This window comes from Porcisia hertigi, chromosome 22 (genome assembly GCF_017918235.1).
Source record: "Porcisia hertigi strain C119 chromosome 22, whole genome shotgun sequence".
Classification (NCBI taxonomy): Eukaryota; Euglenozoa; class Kinetoplastea; order Trypanosomatida; family Trypanosomatidae; genus Porcisia; species Porcisia hertigi.
Genome location: NC_090581.1, coordinates 170,667 through 185,543, shown reverse-complemented (window position 1 = coordinate 185,543; position 14,877 = coordinate 170,667). Strand labels below are relative to the sequence as shown.

Here is a 14,877-nt window from a genome sequence, read left to right as displayed (position 1 = left end):
GGGGCCCTGATTCCCGACGGCGGTGTTTGGGCAGGAAGGAGGGCTGCACGGCCGTACCCACTACCGTGGGATCTCTCTCCCAGTCCTCATTCCTGCCATGCGACACACGCGTTTGACGTTGGTATCGTTGTGTGTGTGTGTGTGTGTGCGTGTGTTCATGGGGTACGTTCCAGCTGGGGGGGGGTATTCATTCCTGAAGTGCCTGCCTGCCGATTGCCCCCCCCCCCCCTTCGTCCCCCCCTTTTTTTTACCCTGCGTATCCTATCACTGAGCTCCCCCTACCACCGTATCAATTACATGCATCTGAGGTACTTGCACGCACATCGTCAACCTTTCCCGCCTCCATCACCTCATACGGGCAGAGGCTTGTGAGTTCTTGCCCGTGCGCTTGCACCCTGTGGCTGATTGGATGTGGAAGAGGGGGGGGAGGTAGTGAGGGCTCTCTCAGACTCATCACACTGTTCGGTTTCCCTTCCTAACTCTTGTGCGTTTTTATTCTGATACACATATATATATGGATTTCGTTGCTAGGGCTTGTCGTTTGAATATGCGTGTGTGTGTGTGTGTGTGTGTGTGTGTGTGTGTGTGTGTGCGTCAGCGCCGGAGTGTGGGTTCATGTGGGTGGTAGTGAGGTGATCAGTACACTGCCAACAGCGTGCTGGACTTCCATTCTCTATTTATATTTGCCCTCCTCCGCTGTAGCTGTTCTCTGTTTTCGGTGTTGTTTTCTGGAGCCCCTACTTCCACCTGTCCCCCCAAAAGTGTATTCACCACGTACCCGCCGTTACCTCCTCCGCTGGCGCTTGTTCTTTGTTTCCGAGGTTTCTGGCTTGGGCGACGTTCGTCGATCGTGTCCCCCTCCCCCAGAATTATCGTGCAGCGGAGAATATGCGAGTGCCTCGGGTTATGTTAGAGGTGGACCTGTGGATGGGATGACGCCATGGCGGGATGATGTATGAGGCGCATGAAGGCACCTAGAGTGAGTACTGAGGTGCCTTGCGCAAACCCACGGTCGTGTGTATGAACTTGAGTGGTTTTTCTGTGTGCTAGGTGGTGCCGTTCAGCATTTTCCCCTAAACGCGCCGGTACGGAGAGTGCAAGGAGGGGGAGGACCACCGTAGCGTGAGTTTTTTTTTATTCCGATACCAAGCTCCCTTTCTTCTCTCGATCGATCGATCGAGTAGTGAATACGGAGAGCAAGAAGGTGCGCGTATTGCACGTGGGTCGAGCGAAGTACACATTGCCGATGGTGCATAGGTCTCCCCCGTGTGCGACTACCCCCCCCCCTCTCCCCGCCTAACATCTCCCCATCTCGCACCCCCTCTTCCGCTGCTGCCGCCACCGTCTGGGCCGCCGCCCCCTTTCCCTTTGGTGTTGTGGTGCTCATGTACGCCGCCATACTTTGCCTCTTCCTCATTTGCTGCGTATTTATTGGAACGGACCGGCTATCCCTTCCGCCCCTTCGCGTGTACAGGCGTGTCATCCCCCTTTCCATACCTCCGCTTGTCTTCTCCTGTTTGTCGCTTGTTTGAGCCCGCCCTTCCCCTCCCTTTTCTCTGCGTTCACACGCGCGCCTTTACGCTGTGCCGTGGCAATTTTTTCAATCGGTTTCATTTGTCTGAGCGCGGGCTTGACAGAGTGCCGGGGTTTCCTTACGCCATTTTTCTGTGTTGCCAACTCCCCCCCCCCTTTCGGTTATCGGGGGCCGGGGCCTCGTTCTCTCCCTGATACAGTGAATCACGGGATATTCCTTTATTGCTTCCGCCTTGGTCTACGCAGCGCGATTGGGTACGGCCTGTCGCTCTGTTTATGTCCCCTCCCTCCTCCCACTCCCCATCAAGTTACCCAATATCTTCAAGATGCACTCGCACACCTCTTCGCATGCCCTCCCGGCGCTGCGTCGACAACAGCAACCGCCCAGGACTTCCACCCCTCTGAGAGAAGGTGTTCAGCACAGCCCGGCATTCCCTGCGGAAGATGGGATTGGGCTCTGCATCAGCTCTTCAGCCGCGGATTCGCAGCAGAATTACGGTCTGCCATGGAACACCCCAAAGACCCTCCACACACTCGCTACCTCCGTGACGAATTGCCCCCAAGAGGCGGCCGCGGCTGGGTTCGATAAGAGGGAATACAGCGTGTCTCGTTCCACAGTGCGCTCATCGCGGCCACTTCCGCGCTCCACATGTTGCGAGCAACGGCCTGCAGCAACTCCATCCAACATGGAGCGAGTGGTGTTTGTAAATGAAAAAGCCACAACCACGTCTTCTTCCCAAGTCCCCGATACCGAAACGCCTGCACCGAAGCCCGAGCCCACCACTGGCGTCACAGCTGCCGTGCGGGCCGAACGGTTGCGCGAGCTCGAGGAATTTCTCCAGGTGAATGGGGGACGGCACAACTCGATGGAGGAGCGACACAGGGTGTTTCAAAAGGTGCACTCGCTCGTGCCTCTTCTATACCCACCCTTGTCCAAAGTGATGGATTCTATGCGTCGATACGTTGACGACGTAGCCGCAGCTCAGCGCCGCATTATTGAAGAGAAAGCTAAGGCACTGCAGGATCAGGAGAAGAAGCTGTACACGCAGTTCGAGACATTTTTTGAAGGCAAAATACGCGACCTCATCATCGCGAGGCAGGAGGCGGAGGCGCGTGCGAAGTCCGAACACGCCGCCGCCTTCGCCCTCCGGCAGGAGCGCGATCAAGAGCTCATGGCGGTGAAGGAGGACCTCATGCAGCGCCTTCACAATTGTGAAAAGAAGGAAGACCAGTTTCGGGACTTTCGTCATTTGATTGCATCTGTGTTTCAGACCAATCAGCAACTACACAGCCGTATTGCGCAGCTAGAGGAGGCTTTGACGCGTCACGGCATCGTTCCGCCGGCCGCCAGTCCGGAGGTGAGGGCCTTGGAGTTGTCGTCTGAAAGACAGCCGTCCTGCGGGGACGGAGATGGGAACGTTACCGGCGACGGGTACGATTGTGGTGGCGACATGAGTGAGGACAGAGGCGGTGGTGGGCGGCGCGGCACGCACGACAAGTGGTACAACAGCGGCGCTAAGTTCATCTCTGCTGCCCGGCAGGAACTCGTGAACTCGCGCCTGACACTCCAGGAGGAACTGGTCCACTCCGCCTTCAACGACCGCTCCGCCTATCGTATGCGTATCGCGGGACTCTCGCAGAAGAATTTGGATCTCACTTTCAACGTGTCGGAGCTGGAGGCGAAGGTGCGCGACTTGTACACGTACATTCACGAGAAACGATTCGCGCCGCAGGTGGATGAGGCTGGCAAGGAGATGACCGTGATGACTCCCCGGCCGCGGGATGTGCCGTTGGCGTTACAGACGGAGCTCGGCGTTGAGCTGCGTCATTCCACCGCCGACATATTGTCTGAGCTCTCCGCTCTCGCTATCAACATGAAGCACCAGCTCACCGCGGCCCTTCTCCAGGTCCGCCAGTTGCAAAAGCTGTCATCATGGCTTTCCGAGGGGAATGCGGCAGAGGCAAGCAGCGGCGGTGTCGCTGGAATGCTTGAGCGCGTCTCAGCGGCGGCTGTGATTCCTCTCTTTCCTGCGAATGCCTGGCCGTCCATTCCGCACTTCCTGCGCACCTCCATCACGCCCGACGTGCCCAATTACTTTTGGACAGATGTACAGGTTGCGTGCATTCTTTATAACTTTTTCAAGGGGTACAAAAAAACCCGGCAGCGCGCACGCTTTGTGCGAGATGACAAGATGCTTGCACCGCGCGTCTATCAGCTTTTTGAGCACAGTAAAGTGCTGCTGACTCGACTGGACGCCACCAAGGAGGATGTGGCGGAGGCGGAGGAAAACGTCCCATTCGGGTACGTGGTCACGCAGTTCGCTCGTGATGTGCTTGCGAACCTCTCCCCGAAATTCGTGCACGAACAGCTTATGCTGGCCCTCCCCGGCACCGTCTCGCTTCGCTTCCACCAAAGCACTGTCAAGCCGTCTGAGAACACATCATGTGACGACGTTGACGGTGTCGATAATACTCTGGGGGATTCCCGATTACCAGGGGGCCGAACCCCCGTTGAGCGGTTGGCAGTGGAGGACTGTCCATGGCAGGGGGCTCCTCCTATTGTAGAGCTCGAGTTAACCCGTTTTCTCTACAATCTGTGGTACGCTGCGGTGCGCTACCAGACGACGCAGCCGCTCTGCAATCTTTTTCTCAGACTTGTCGATGGTCAGATGCCCATCGAGACGTTCGACTTGATGGAGACCGTCCTTGCCCGATTGCAGGGGAGAATAGAGCAAGCGGAGGGTGACCGAACACGTCGCTTTCCCTACCTGCGGCTAGTGAAAGCGATGGTGCGCTCTGTGGACGACATTGGCAGCAGTGCTGGTACCCAAGCCGTCCGGGCGGTGGTCCAGACTTTTGAGAGGAACAATATGCCTTTGCACGGCGGATACCTCGGGCCTGTGGCGCTATTTGCCGATGAGACTTACTGCCGTCGGGGGTCCCCCACTGATTCGTTGGCGAAAAGCGTGAGGCGGCCCCCAGGGAGTGGAGCGGGCGGCGAGCCGGCGCCGGTGGAGACGGTGCAGACACCGCTGCCGTCGTCCCTAGTCACCAACGAGGTCCCTATGCCAACATCTTACACGGCTCACACGCCTCCGTCGACTCTGCCCCCTCTGGGAGCAACGTCCATTGTGAGCTTCTGCCGCCGCCTTGTACACGATACGATCGAAAAACTTTACACACGCATCGAGGTCGCGTTGTGTTCGCTCGTGGAGGAGAGTGAGATAGTGCTTGACCTCTACCTGCTCTCCCTCCCTCGCGCAAATGCCGCACTGGCTGCGCTTTACGACAACACACCCCGAAAGGACAACGTCGATAGCCCGCCTCTATGGGGGGCGGATGGGGCTGAGGACGACTCTCGTGTAGGCGCACTACTGGGTGGCATTTCTGCGACGACTCTGGAGGGCGCGCGACTTACAGCCGAGTCGGCTGACCTCCTCGGCGTCCGGAGTTTGACGCGGGGTTATTTCAGCTTGTTAGGGTCGCGTATGGCTTCGATGGAGGAAAGGCGATCGCTGGAGAAGATGGTGGTGAAACAGATGCTAGAGACGGCGGTACAGAGACTGCCGCGCTTCAAAAAGTCTACTCACTTTCCTTTCCACACTCAAGCTGCTGCGCAAGCTGGCACGTCTGGGGTTTCAGACGACGGCGATCCGTCCACTGGGAAAAACACGCGACAGAGGACTAGCGCCGCCGCCGCCGCTGCTAGGCCTTCGAGCGATCTCTCCAAGAAAAATGCGAAGCACGGCGGAAAGCAGCAGAGCATGCAAACGAAAGTGGCGAAGGGCCGTGTCTATAAAAGTACCGCGCAGAGCGGCCGACAAAGCACAAGTGCCAAGTCACAACCGAGCGTGAATATCGACAAGAGTGTTGACTCGAAATCTTTTTTTTTCGAGAAGAGCCAGGCTGGATCGCCGAACAGCGACGATTCTCTACAGAAAAGCATCACCAAGTACGTATTGCTGGATACCGAGGACGGCGACCTTGTGGAGTGGTACAGCCTCCGACATGCGATGCGCTCTACTATGCCCTCTCTCCCATGGAACCTTTTCAAACTGGACGACCAGGCGCAGGAAGGAGTGGAATCGTCGCCGCCGCCGTCAGCGTCGGCAGGCACGGGTGCACTCTTGCCGACACTGAAAGCGCAAGAGGTGAGCGCCACACTTTAGCACCCCCCCCCTCCCTCCCTCCCTCGGCCCGTGACATTCGATAAGCGGCCGCTGCTCCTCGGATGTAACATCGCTTGTTCATCCCTGGTGTCGTTCAGGCGCGCGCCTGCGCACGCGTTGTGTGTATATCCGAAGTACTCTCTGGAGACAAGCGTTCCCACTCTTCTGTACGACAAACACATATCCGAATTCACATGATGTAAACTCCCCCCAGCGGTACGTTGCCCCCCTCCCCCCTCCTCCAACACACACACACTGCAGAATTGTGTCTGCTGCTCTGCTAGTTCGTCTAGTCCGGCATTTTTGTGGTGTTTCAGACGGATTTCTGTTCCCTCTTCTCCGCCCCCCCCCCCGTTCCCACCGAATGAGAAAAACTTTTCATATGGGTGAACGCATTGGGGGCGGAGGGGTCGGTGACTGTCTCCATAGTTGGTGGTTGGTGTGCGTCTAGCGCTTCGCTAGGAGCATATTTTCTGAACTCTTTGTGCAATTGAGAGAGGCTTACTTAGCGTTGGCCTGTTGGCGTTTCTCTCTTAGCACTGCCTCCTCTGTTTTTGTGTCGCTGCCTTCTCTTTTTTCGGTGTGTGTGAGGGTGGGGGGTGTCGGATGTATATGATTGTGAGAATTCCCACAGCGCTCTTCTGTGCACGCCTGTGTCTCATTTTGCTTGGGTGCATCGTCTGTGGTGGTTGTGGTTGTGGTTGTGTAGAACAGTCGCGTATCACTGCCGTCGCTGTGGAGTAGAGGGGGCGGGGGGGGGGAGGTAGAGCGCTCCTCGCTACATAGGGAAAAAAAGCTGCAGCGTTACTTCCTCCGTGTAATCAAGCAAAGTCGATCTTCTCTCCGCCACGGACACTCAACCGTTACCCCAACTCACCTCAGAAAGAAAACTGTAAAAACAAAACAAAGTACAACGAGGGATTCCCGAACGTTAAGCGGGTCGCAAATTAGAATGAGCCGCACACACAGACGGTTTCGCGGTAGCCGTGGGGCTTCTGTTGGTGCCTTTTTTCTTTCTACATCCGAATGTGGGAAGAGGTGGATGGGGGGGGGTGGCGCACTCGTGCTGCAGTCGGTACACTCTACTTTTCTCAACGCTACCTGTCTCTCACTGAGCTCTTCGAGTGCATGGGATAGGGTGCACTGGAGGCGAATGCGGCAGTCGCTCGTGCCCGTGACTCTCTCTTCTACTTTGTCTTCGTCTCGGCAGATACAAGCCTCAGCTAGGGGTGGGGGTGGGTGGGCCACAATTATTACTTGTTCTCCTGAACGTGTGTGCACCAACGCGATGTTGTACTGACTATTCCCTTTTTCCCCATCTTCTTCTTTCTTTTTTGTTTGTTTTCCGCGTACATACATATATATGTATTAATGTATATGTATTTATGTGTGTGTGTGTGTGTGTGTCTTGTGCTTTGGCATACGGGTGTTGAACACCGACATGCGTCTCGCTCTTTGCTTCTTCAAATAATGGCTCACACATCTTCACCCCTTCCCATCACCGCAACTTCTGCCTCCGCCCTGCGTTCTCCCCCCTTCCCCACACGCACACACTCGACATAACGGCTCTGCAGATACACGTACTCACGCATCCCTCCCTCAACATGGCGTCCAACATCACCGCTGAGCGCTACGAGCAGCTCAAGAAGGAGCGCACGTTCCACAAGTTCACGTTCCGTGGGCTTGAGATCGACCCTCTTCTTGCGCTGAGCGAGGAGGAGTTCAAGACGCTTGTGCACGCTCGCGCGCGCCGCCACATGAACCGCCATGCGGACCGCCGCCCGCCCGTGCTGCTGAAGCGCCTGCGCGAGGCGAAGAAGGGTGTGAAGGTTGGTGAGAAGCCAAAGGCCGTGAAGACGCACCTGCGCGACGTTGTGATCACGCCGGAGATGGTGGGGTCCGTGGTGGCGATCTACAACGGCCACCAGTTCAACGCCGTGGAGATCAAGGGTGAGATGATCGGTCACTACCTGGGCGAGTTCTCGATGAGCTACCGCCCGGTGCTGCACGGTCGCCCTGGCGTGGGTGCCACGCACTCCTCCCGCTTCATCCCGATCAAGTAAGCGGTCTTCACATACCTTAGTTGATCACGGAAAGGGGAGCGATGTAGAAGAGCGATTCTCTCTCTCTTGTTGGAAAGGGGAGCGTGGAGCTGAAGAGGGACAGGGCGTATGTCTGTAACTCACGTGATGCCTCCCTGGAGTGCCTGCTCCGTCTCTCCGTCATCTCTTTCTTGTCCACGCGGTGCGGACTTTGGCACTCCTCCCATCGAGACGCGTTGCGCCACGGGGAGAGGGGCGGTAGAGTAGGGTTAGGCAGTGTAAGGTAAGTGGGGGGGGGGCTGAACGGGAGAATCGGATCGCTCGCGATGTTTGCGGAGAACTCCGCACACGTGCTTTCTCTCCCCCCTCGATACCGAGGTTCATCCTCGCCTTCTTTCCTCTACTTTCCTTTCCTCTACTTTCTCCCGCCCCCGTACACCTGTGCTCACTCCCTTTTAGTGTTCGATGTTTCTTCCATGTGTGTGCGTGTGCGTGTGCGTGTGCGTGTGTGTGCGTGTGCGTGTCTCTCTTTCTTCTCGTTTGGTCCCTTTTTTAACTTCTTTTCAAACTCCCCTGCAACCCCCTCCAAAAAAAAAAAACATATTTTCATAATGCGCGTTACTCTCAAAAATCGGTTTGGGCTGATGCGAGGATGTGAAGTTTGTCGTTGAGGTGGTGACGTCTGTGTCTGGGGCGGGGAATGGACCCATCTGATTGCACCGGTACGTTACATTCCGAGTCACACTCCTTCGCGCGGAGTGGGCAAGTGAGGGGCAATAGCTTATCCACGCCCCATTCACATCTCGACCTCCTCCCCTCTCTCTGTTGGAGAAACACTAGCTTGGAGCGCTTACCTGGCTGCACACAATGTCGATGATGGAATGGAAGGGGTGCTGTAATGCTACAGCTGCTTCTGTAGAGGTGCGCGTGCTTGCTTCTCTCATGCCCCCCCTCCTCCATCATCGATAGATGAATGTGCGTTGCACACTACCCCCCTTCCCGAAACGCGAACAAGAGGACCTGTCCCGATGATACGCAAGATGAAGATCGGATGTCGCTGGTGTTGCCGCTACAACACACGCAGCGCGCTCTCTCCTACGCTTCCTCGAATTCACCTCTCTTCTTGTATCTCATCTTCCATTGCTCAATATTTGTGTGTGCGTGCGCTGTCGTGTAGGCGCCTTGCGCCGACAGGACGTGTGTACCATACGCCACCACGGTCCTGCTTGTGGCTCCCCGTATTAAAAAAAAAAAATAGTTTGTGCCTCTCCATCCACGCGTTCGAGTTCATTGTATCGTCATGCAGTGAACCCCTGCAAACACCGAACATGATTTGCTTCTTTTTTTGATTATTCAGGTCTCTGGTGTGTTCTCATCAGGGCGTGAGGGCAGTGTTGTTTGTTTGTGTGTGTGCATGTGCATGTGCATGTGTGTTTTTTTTTTGGGGGGGGGCGGGAGGCGTTGGTGGTACGAACGCCCTCTTTGCCGAATGAGAAACAAACGTGTTCATGTCGGACGACAGAAATTCAGACATTAAAACGATGTTTATAAAGCAGATCTGTCTTGGAAAAGTATAACGCTGTTGACTCGGGAGGAGTGTCTTCATCTCTTCTCCCCTTCAACTCCCCCCTCCTCACACACACACACACACACACACAGACAAAGAAGTGATTACTGTCAATGTCCGAAAAACGGCGTACGACACACCCCAATCCCCAGGGAGAAATCGTACCCGTCACACGCACACGGCGTACCCGTATGGGATAGGGTCCTCTTCCCTCATACCTTCTTGCGCCCCCTCCCCTCTTCTCCCCTTCCCTTCTCCCCCCCTCCGCTCTCCTACCCAACGACGCTCACATGAGCACATTTAGGAGTTTGAGCAAGCTGCACCCACAACGCAGAGTCCAAAGGAGTTGTGAGGAAGGAAGCAACCAACTTAACGCGTACAAGTGTTAACATCAGGAAGCCCATCATCGTCAGCGATCAGTGCCACTAAGGAGTTCGCGAAACATACGCACATCGACGGCCCGTACCAGGGAGAGAGCAGCGACGACGAGGTTCCGTATATCCATAAAAGAAGACTACAGCGAAACACTTGTGATGGCCTGGCGGCCATCCAACGACTAATATCGCCTGTTCGTGCTCTTCTTCCTGACTTGGGCCTTGAGCTATTCAAAAAACAAAAATACAGCATTTTTTTCCATCAAATAAAACACGCGCTTCTGTTTTTAGCCTTAGGTGCCGTTCGTAAGACAGAGAGTTGTTCATTTTTTGTTTGTTGTTGGCTCTCTCCTCGTTTGTACTACCCCCCCCCTCCTCCCCACCCGAAAGATCCGCTGGCGGCGGCTATTCCACTCTTTCCTCACCCACCCCCGGAACCTTCTTTGCGCGACACCAAGGTAGCACAGTTATCAATCATCTCTGTGTAGCCGCTTGTGATGCTCGCGTCGCAGGGAAGGGCGGCTGGTGGTGGCAGTGTGTGGGAAAAAGACGCTGAACTCCTCAGTAACACTCTCCACCGCTTCGATAGCGCCCTCGAGGCCGCTCACAGGGCGGTGGTGAGTGAGGAGCTGAAAGAATCTCAGAAAATCCTTCGTGAGTTCAAAATACTTCGTCACTCTCTTCAGCAGAAAAAGCTTAGTCGAGCAGAAATACGCGATCCGCAGGGATCATCTGCACAGAAATCGCTGGGCATTCAAACCGCAAATCCCAATTCAGCGACTCAACCCTCCAGCGAGACATTTGCAGTCACCCCCAACAAAACAGGGTCTGTTGGCTCGGTGGAACGAGTGATCATCCATGGCGACACGAATGCACCAGAGAACCACTCGGAAACCCCACAGGGAGAAAGAAATCACACAATCCAACGCACACGAGGTCCTCGAACTGCTTTCACTTCTTCCAGGTCCAGTTCACCAGCACACACCGATCCTCCTCCTCGGAATCAGCACACCGCGAACGATCATGACATCACTGACGTGAGCCGTGTCAATTACACGCTTCCTACAGCCGAGAAAAACACCACCACGCCACACGCTCACCTTCCCGCGAGCCCGGCGGTGGCTTGCGCGACTGCCCTCGGAGAGCTCATCAAGAAAGCTGAGGAGCGCGCCGCCCACGAGCGCTTCTGCGTCGAGGAGGACGAGAGCGCCTCGCGCGCCTGCCTCGCTGCTAGCGTAGCGGAGGAGCTCGCCGCCCACAAGCGCTTGTGCGTCGAGGAGGAGGAGAGCGCCTTGCGCGCCTGCTTCGCTGCTAGGGAAGCGAAGGAGCGCGCCGCCCACGAGCGCCTGTGCGTCGAAGAGGACGAGAGCGCCTCGCGCGCCTGCCTCGCTGCTAGCGAAGCGGAGGAGCTCGCCGCCCACGAGCGCTTGTGCGTCGAGGAGGAGGAGAGCGCCTTGCGCGCCTGCCTCGCTGCTAGCGAAGCGGAGGAGCTCGAGCAGCTGGCGACGGCTTGCGCGATTGTCCTCGGAGAGGCCGTCAGAAAGGCTGAGGAGCGCGCCGCCCACGAGCGCTTGTGCGTCGAGGAGGACGAGAGCGCCTCGCGCGCCTGCCTCGCCGCTAGGGAAGCGGAGGTGCGCGCCGCCCACGAGCGCTTGTGCGTCGAAGAGGACGAGAGCGCCTCGCGCGCCTGCCTCGCCGCTAGGGAAGCGGAGGTGCGCGCCGCCCACAAGCGCTTGTGCGTCCAAGACAAGGAGAGCGCCGCGCGCGCCTGGCTCGCCGCTAGCGAAGCGGAGGAGCGCGCCGCCCACGAGCGCTTGTGCGTCGAGGAGGAGGAGAGCGCCTTGCGCGCCTGCCTCGCCGCTAGCGAAGCGGAGGTGCGCGTCGCCCACGAGCGCTTGTGCGTCGAGGAGGAGGAGAGCGCCTTGCGCGCCTGGCTCGCCGCTAGGGAAGCGGAGGAGCGCGCCGCCCACAAGCGCTTGTGCGTCCAAGACAAGGAGAGCGCCGCGCGCGCCTGGCTCGCCGCTAGGGAAGCGGAGGAGCGCGCCGCCCACGAGCGCTTGTGCGTCGAGGAGGAGGAGAGCGCCTCGCGCGCCTGGCTCGCCGCTAGGGAAGCGGAGGTGCGCGCCGCCCACGAGCGCTTGTGCGTCGAGGAGGACGAGAGCGCCTCGCGCGCCTGCCTCGCCGCTAGGGAAGCGGAGGTGCGCGCCGCCCACGAGCGCTTGTGCGTCGAGGAGGACGAGAGCGCCTCGCGCGCCTGCCTCGCCGCTAGGGAAGCGGAGGTGCGCGCCGCCCACGAGCGCTTGTGCGTCGAGGAGGAGGAGAGCGCCTTGCGCGCCTGCCTCGCCGCTGGGGAAGCGGAGGAGCGCGCCGCCCACGAGCGCTTGTGCGTCGAGGAGGAGGAGAGCGCCTTGCGCGCCTGCCTCGCCGCTAGGGAAGCGGAGGTGCGCGCCGCCCACGAGCGCTTGTGCGTCGAGGAGGAGGAGAGCGCCTTGCGCGCCTGCCTCGCCGCTGGGGAAGCGGAGGTGCGCGCCGCCCACAAGCGCTTGTGCGTCGAGGAGGAGGAGAGCGCCGCGCGCGCCTGCCTCGCCGCTAGGGAAGCGGAGGTGCGCGCCGCCCACGAGCGCTTGTGCGTCGAGGAGGAGGAGAGCGCCTTGCGCGCCTGCCTCGCTGCTAGCGAAGCGGAGGAGCTCGAGCAGCTGGCGACGGCTTGCGCGATTGTCCTCGGAGAGGCCGTCAGAAAGGCTGAGGAGCGCGCCGCCCACGAGCGCTTGTGCGTCGAGAAGGACGAGAGCGCCTCGCGCGCCTGCCTCGCCGCTAGGGAAGCGGAGGTGCGCGCCGCCCACGAGCGCTTGTGCGTCGAAGAGGACGAGAGCGCCTCGCGCGCCTGGCTCGCCGCTAGGGAAGCGGAGGAGCGCGCCGCCCACGAGCGCTTGTGCGTCGAGGAGGAGGAGAGCGCCTTGCGCGCCTGCCTCGCCGCTAGGGAAGCGGAGGTGCGCGCCGCCCACAAGCGCTTGTGCGTCGAGGAGGAGGAGAGCGCCGCGCGCGCCTGCCTCGCCGCTAGGGAAGCGGAGGTGCGCGCCGCCCACAAGCGCTTGTGCGTCGAGGAGGAGGAGAGCGCCTTGCGCGCCTGCCTCGCCGCTGGGGAAGCGGAGGTGCGCGCCGCCCACAAGCGCTTGTGCGTCGAGGAGGAGGCGAGCGCCTTGCGCGCCTGCTTCGCTGCTAGGGAAGCGGAGGAGCGCGCCCCCCACGAGCGCTTGTGCGTCGAGGAGGAGGAGAGCGCCTTGCGCGCCTGCCTCGCCGCTAGGGAAGCGGAGGTGCGCGCCGCCCACAAGCGCTTGTGCGTCGAGGAGGAGGAGAGCGCCTTGCGCGCCTGCCTCGCCGCTAGGGAAGCGGAGGTGCGCGCCGCCCACAAGCGCTTGTGCGTCGAGGAGGAGGAGAGCGCCGCGCGCGCCTGCCTCGCCGCTAGGGAAGCGGAGGTGCGCGCCGCCCACAAGCGCTTGTGCGTCGAGGAGGAGGAGAGCGCCTTGCGCGCCTGCCTCGCCGCTGGGGAAGCGGAGGTGCGCGCCGCCCACAAGCGCTTGTGCGTCGAGGAGGAGGCGAGCGCCTTGCGCGCCTGCTTCGCTGCTAGGGAAGCGGAGGAGCGCGCCGCCCACGAGCGCTTGTGCGTCGAGGAGGAGGAGAGCGCCTTGCGCGCCTGCCTCGCCGCTAGGGAAGCGGAGGTGCGCGCCGCCCACGAGCGCTTGTGCGTCGAGGAGGAGGAGAGCGCCTTGCGCGCCTGCCTCGCCGCTGGGGAAGCGGAGGTGCGCGCCGCCCACAAGCGCTTGTGCGTCGAGGAGGAGGAGAGCGCCGCGCGCGCCTGCCTCGCCGCTAGGGAAGCGGAGGTGCGCGCCCCCCACGAGCGCTTGTGCGTCGAGGAGGAGGAGAGCGCCTTGCGCGCCTGCCTCGCTGCTAGCGAAGCGGAGGAGCTCGAGCAGCTGGCGACGGCTTGCGCGATTGTCCTCGGAGAGGCCGTCAGAAAGGCTGAGGAGCGCGCCGCCTACGAGCGCTTGTGCGTCCAGAAGGACGAGAGCGCCTCGCGCGCCTGCCTCGCCGCTAGGGAAGCGGAGGTGCGCGCCGCCCACGAGCGCTTGTGCGTCGAAGAGGACGAGAGCGCCTCGCGCGCCTGCCTCGCCGCTAGGGAAGCGGAGGTGCGCGCCGCCCACAAGCGCTTGTGCGTCCAAGACAAGGAGAGCGCCGCGCGCGCCTGGCTCGCCGCTAGGGAAGCGAAGGAGCGCGCCGCCCACGAGCGCTTGTGCGTCGAGAAGGACGAGAGCGCCTCGCGCGCCTGCCTCGCCGCTAGGGAAGCGGAGGTGCGCGCCGCCCACGAGCGCTTGTGCGTCGAAGAGGACGAGAGCGCCTCGCGCGCCTGCCTCGCCGCTAGGGAAGCGGAGGTGCGCGCCGCCCACAAGCGCTTGTGCGTCCAAGACAAGGAGAGCGCCGCGCGCGCCTGGCTCGCCGCTAGGGAAGCGGAGGAGCGCGCCGCCCACGAGCGCTTGTGCGTCGAGGAGGAGGAGAGCGCCTTGCGCGCCTGCCTCGCTGCTAGCGAAGCGGAGGAGCTCGAGCAGCTGGCGACGGCTTGCGCGATTGTCCTCGGAGAGGCCGTCAGAAAGGCTGAGGAGCGCGCCGCCCACGAGCGCTTGTGCGTCGAGAAGGACGAGAGCGCCTCGCGCGCCTGCCTCGCCGCTAGGGAAGCGGAGGTGCGCGCCGCCCACGAGCGCTTGTGCGTCGAAGAGGACGAGAGCGCCGCGCGCGCCTGGCTCGCCGCTAGGGAAGCGGAGGTGCGCGCCGCCCACGAGCGCTTGTGCGTCGAGGAGGAGGAGAGCGCCGCGCGCGCCTGCCTCGCCGCTAGGGAAGCGGAGGTGCGCGCCGCCCACAAGCGCTTGTGCGTCCAAGACAAGGAGAGCGCCGCGCGCGCCTGGCTCGCCGCTAGGGAAGCGGAGGTGCGCGCCGCCCACAAGCGCTTGTGCGTCCAAGACAAGGAGAGCGCCGCGCGCGCCTGGCTCGCCGCTAGGGAAGCGAAGGAGCGCGCCGCCCACGAGCGCTTGTGCGTCGAGGAGGAGGAGAGCGCCTTGCGCGCCTTCCTCGCCGCTAGGGAAGCGGAGGAGCTCGAGCAGCTGGCGACGGCTTGCGCGATTGTCCTCGGAGAGGCCGTC

The 14,877-nt window shown here is 60.5% G+C and overlaps 2 protein-coding genes across 2 annotated transcripts; both read left to right on the top strand.

Annotated features, from left to right (window-relative positions):
• Positions 1 to 1,859: 1,859 nt before the first annotated feature.
• Positions 1,860 to 5,702, top strand: JKF63_04372 (uncharacterized protein; the record flags this gene model as incomplete). Its single annotated transcript, XM_067900358.1, has 1 exon — positions 1,860 to 5,702. One exon carries the CDS (start codon positions 1,860 to 1,862, stop codon positions 5,700 to 5,702), a length of 3,843 nt encoding a protein of 1,280 aa, XP_067757187.1.
• A 1,604-nt stretch (positions 5,703 to 7,306) lies between these two features.
• On the top strand, positions 7,307 to 7,765 carry JKF63_04371 (uncharacterized protein; the record flags this gene model as incomplete). The annotated part of the gene is made up of 1 exon (XM_067900357.1): positions 7,307 to 7,765. One exon carries the CDS (start codon positions 7,307 to 7,309, stop codon positions 7,763 to 7,765), a length of 459 nt encoding a protein of 152 aa, XP_067757186.1.
• Positions 7,766 to 14,877: the final 7,112 nt, after the last annotated feature.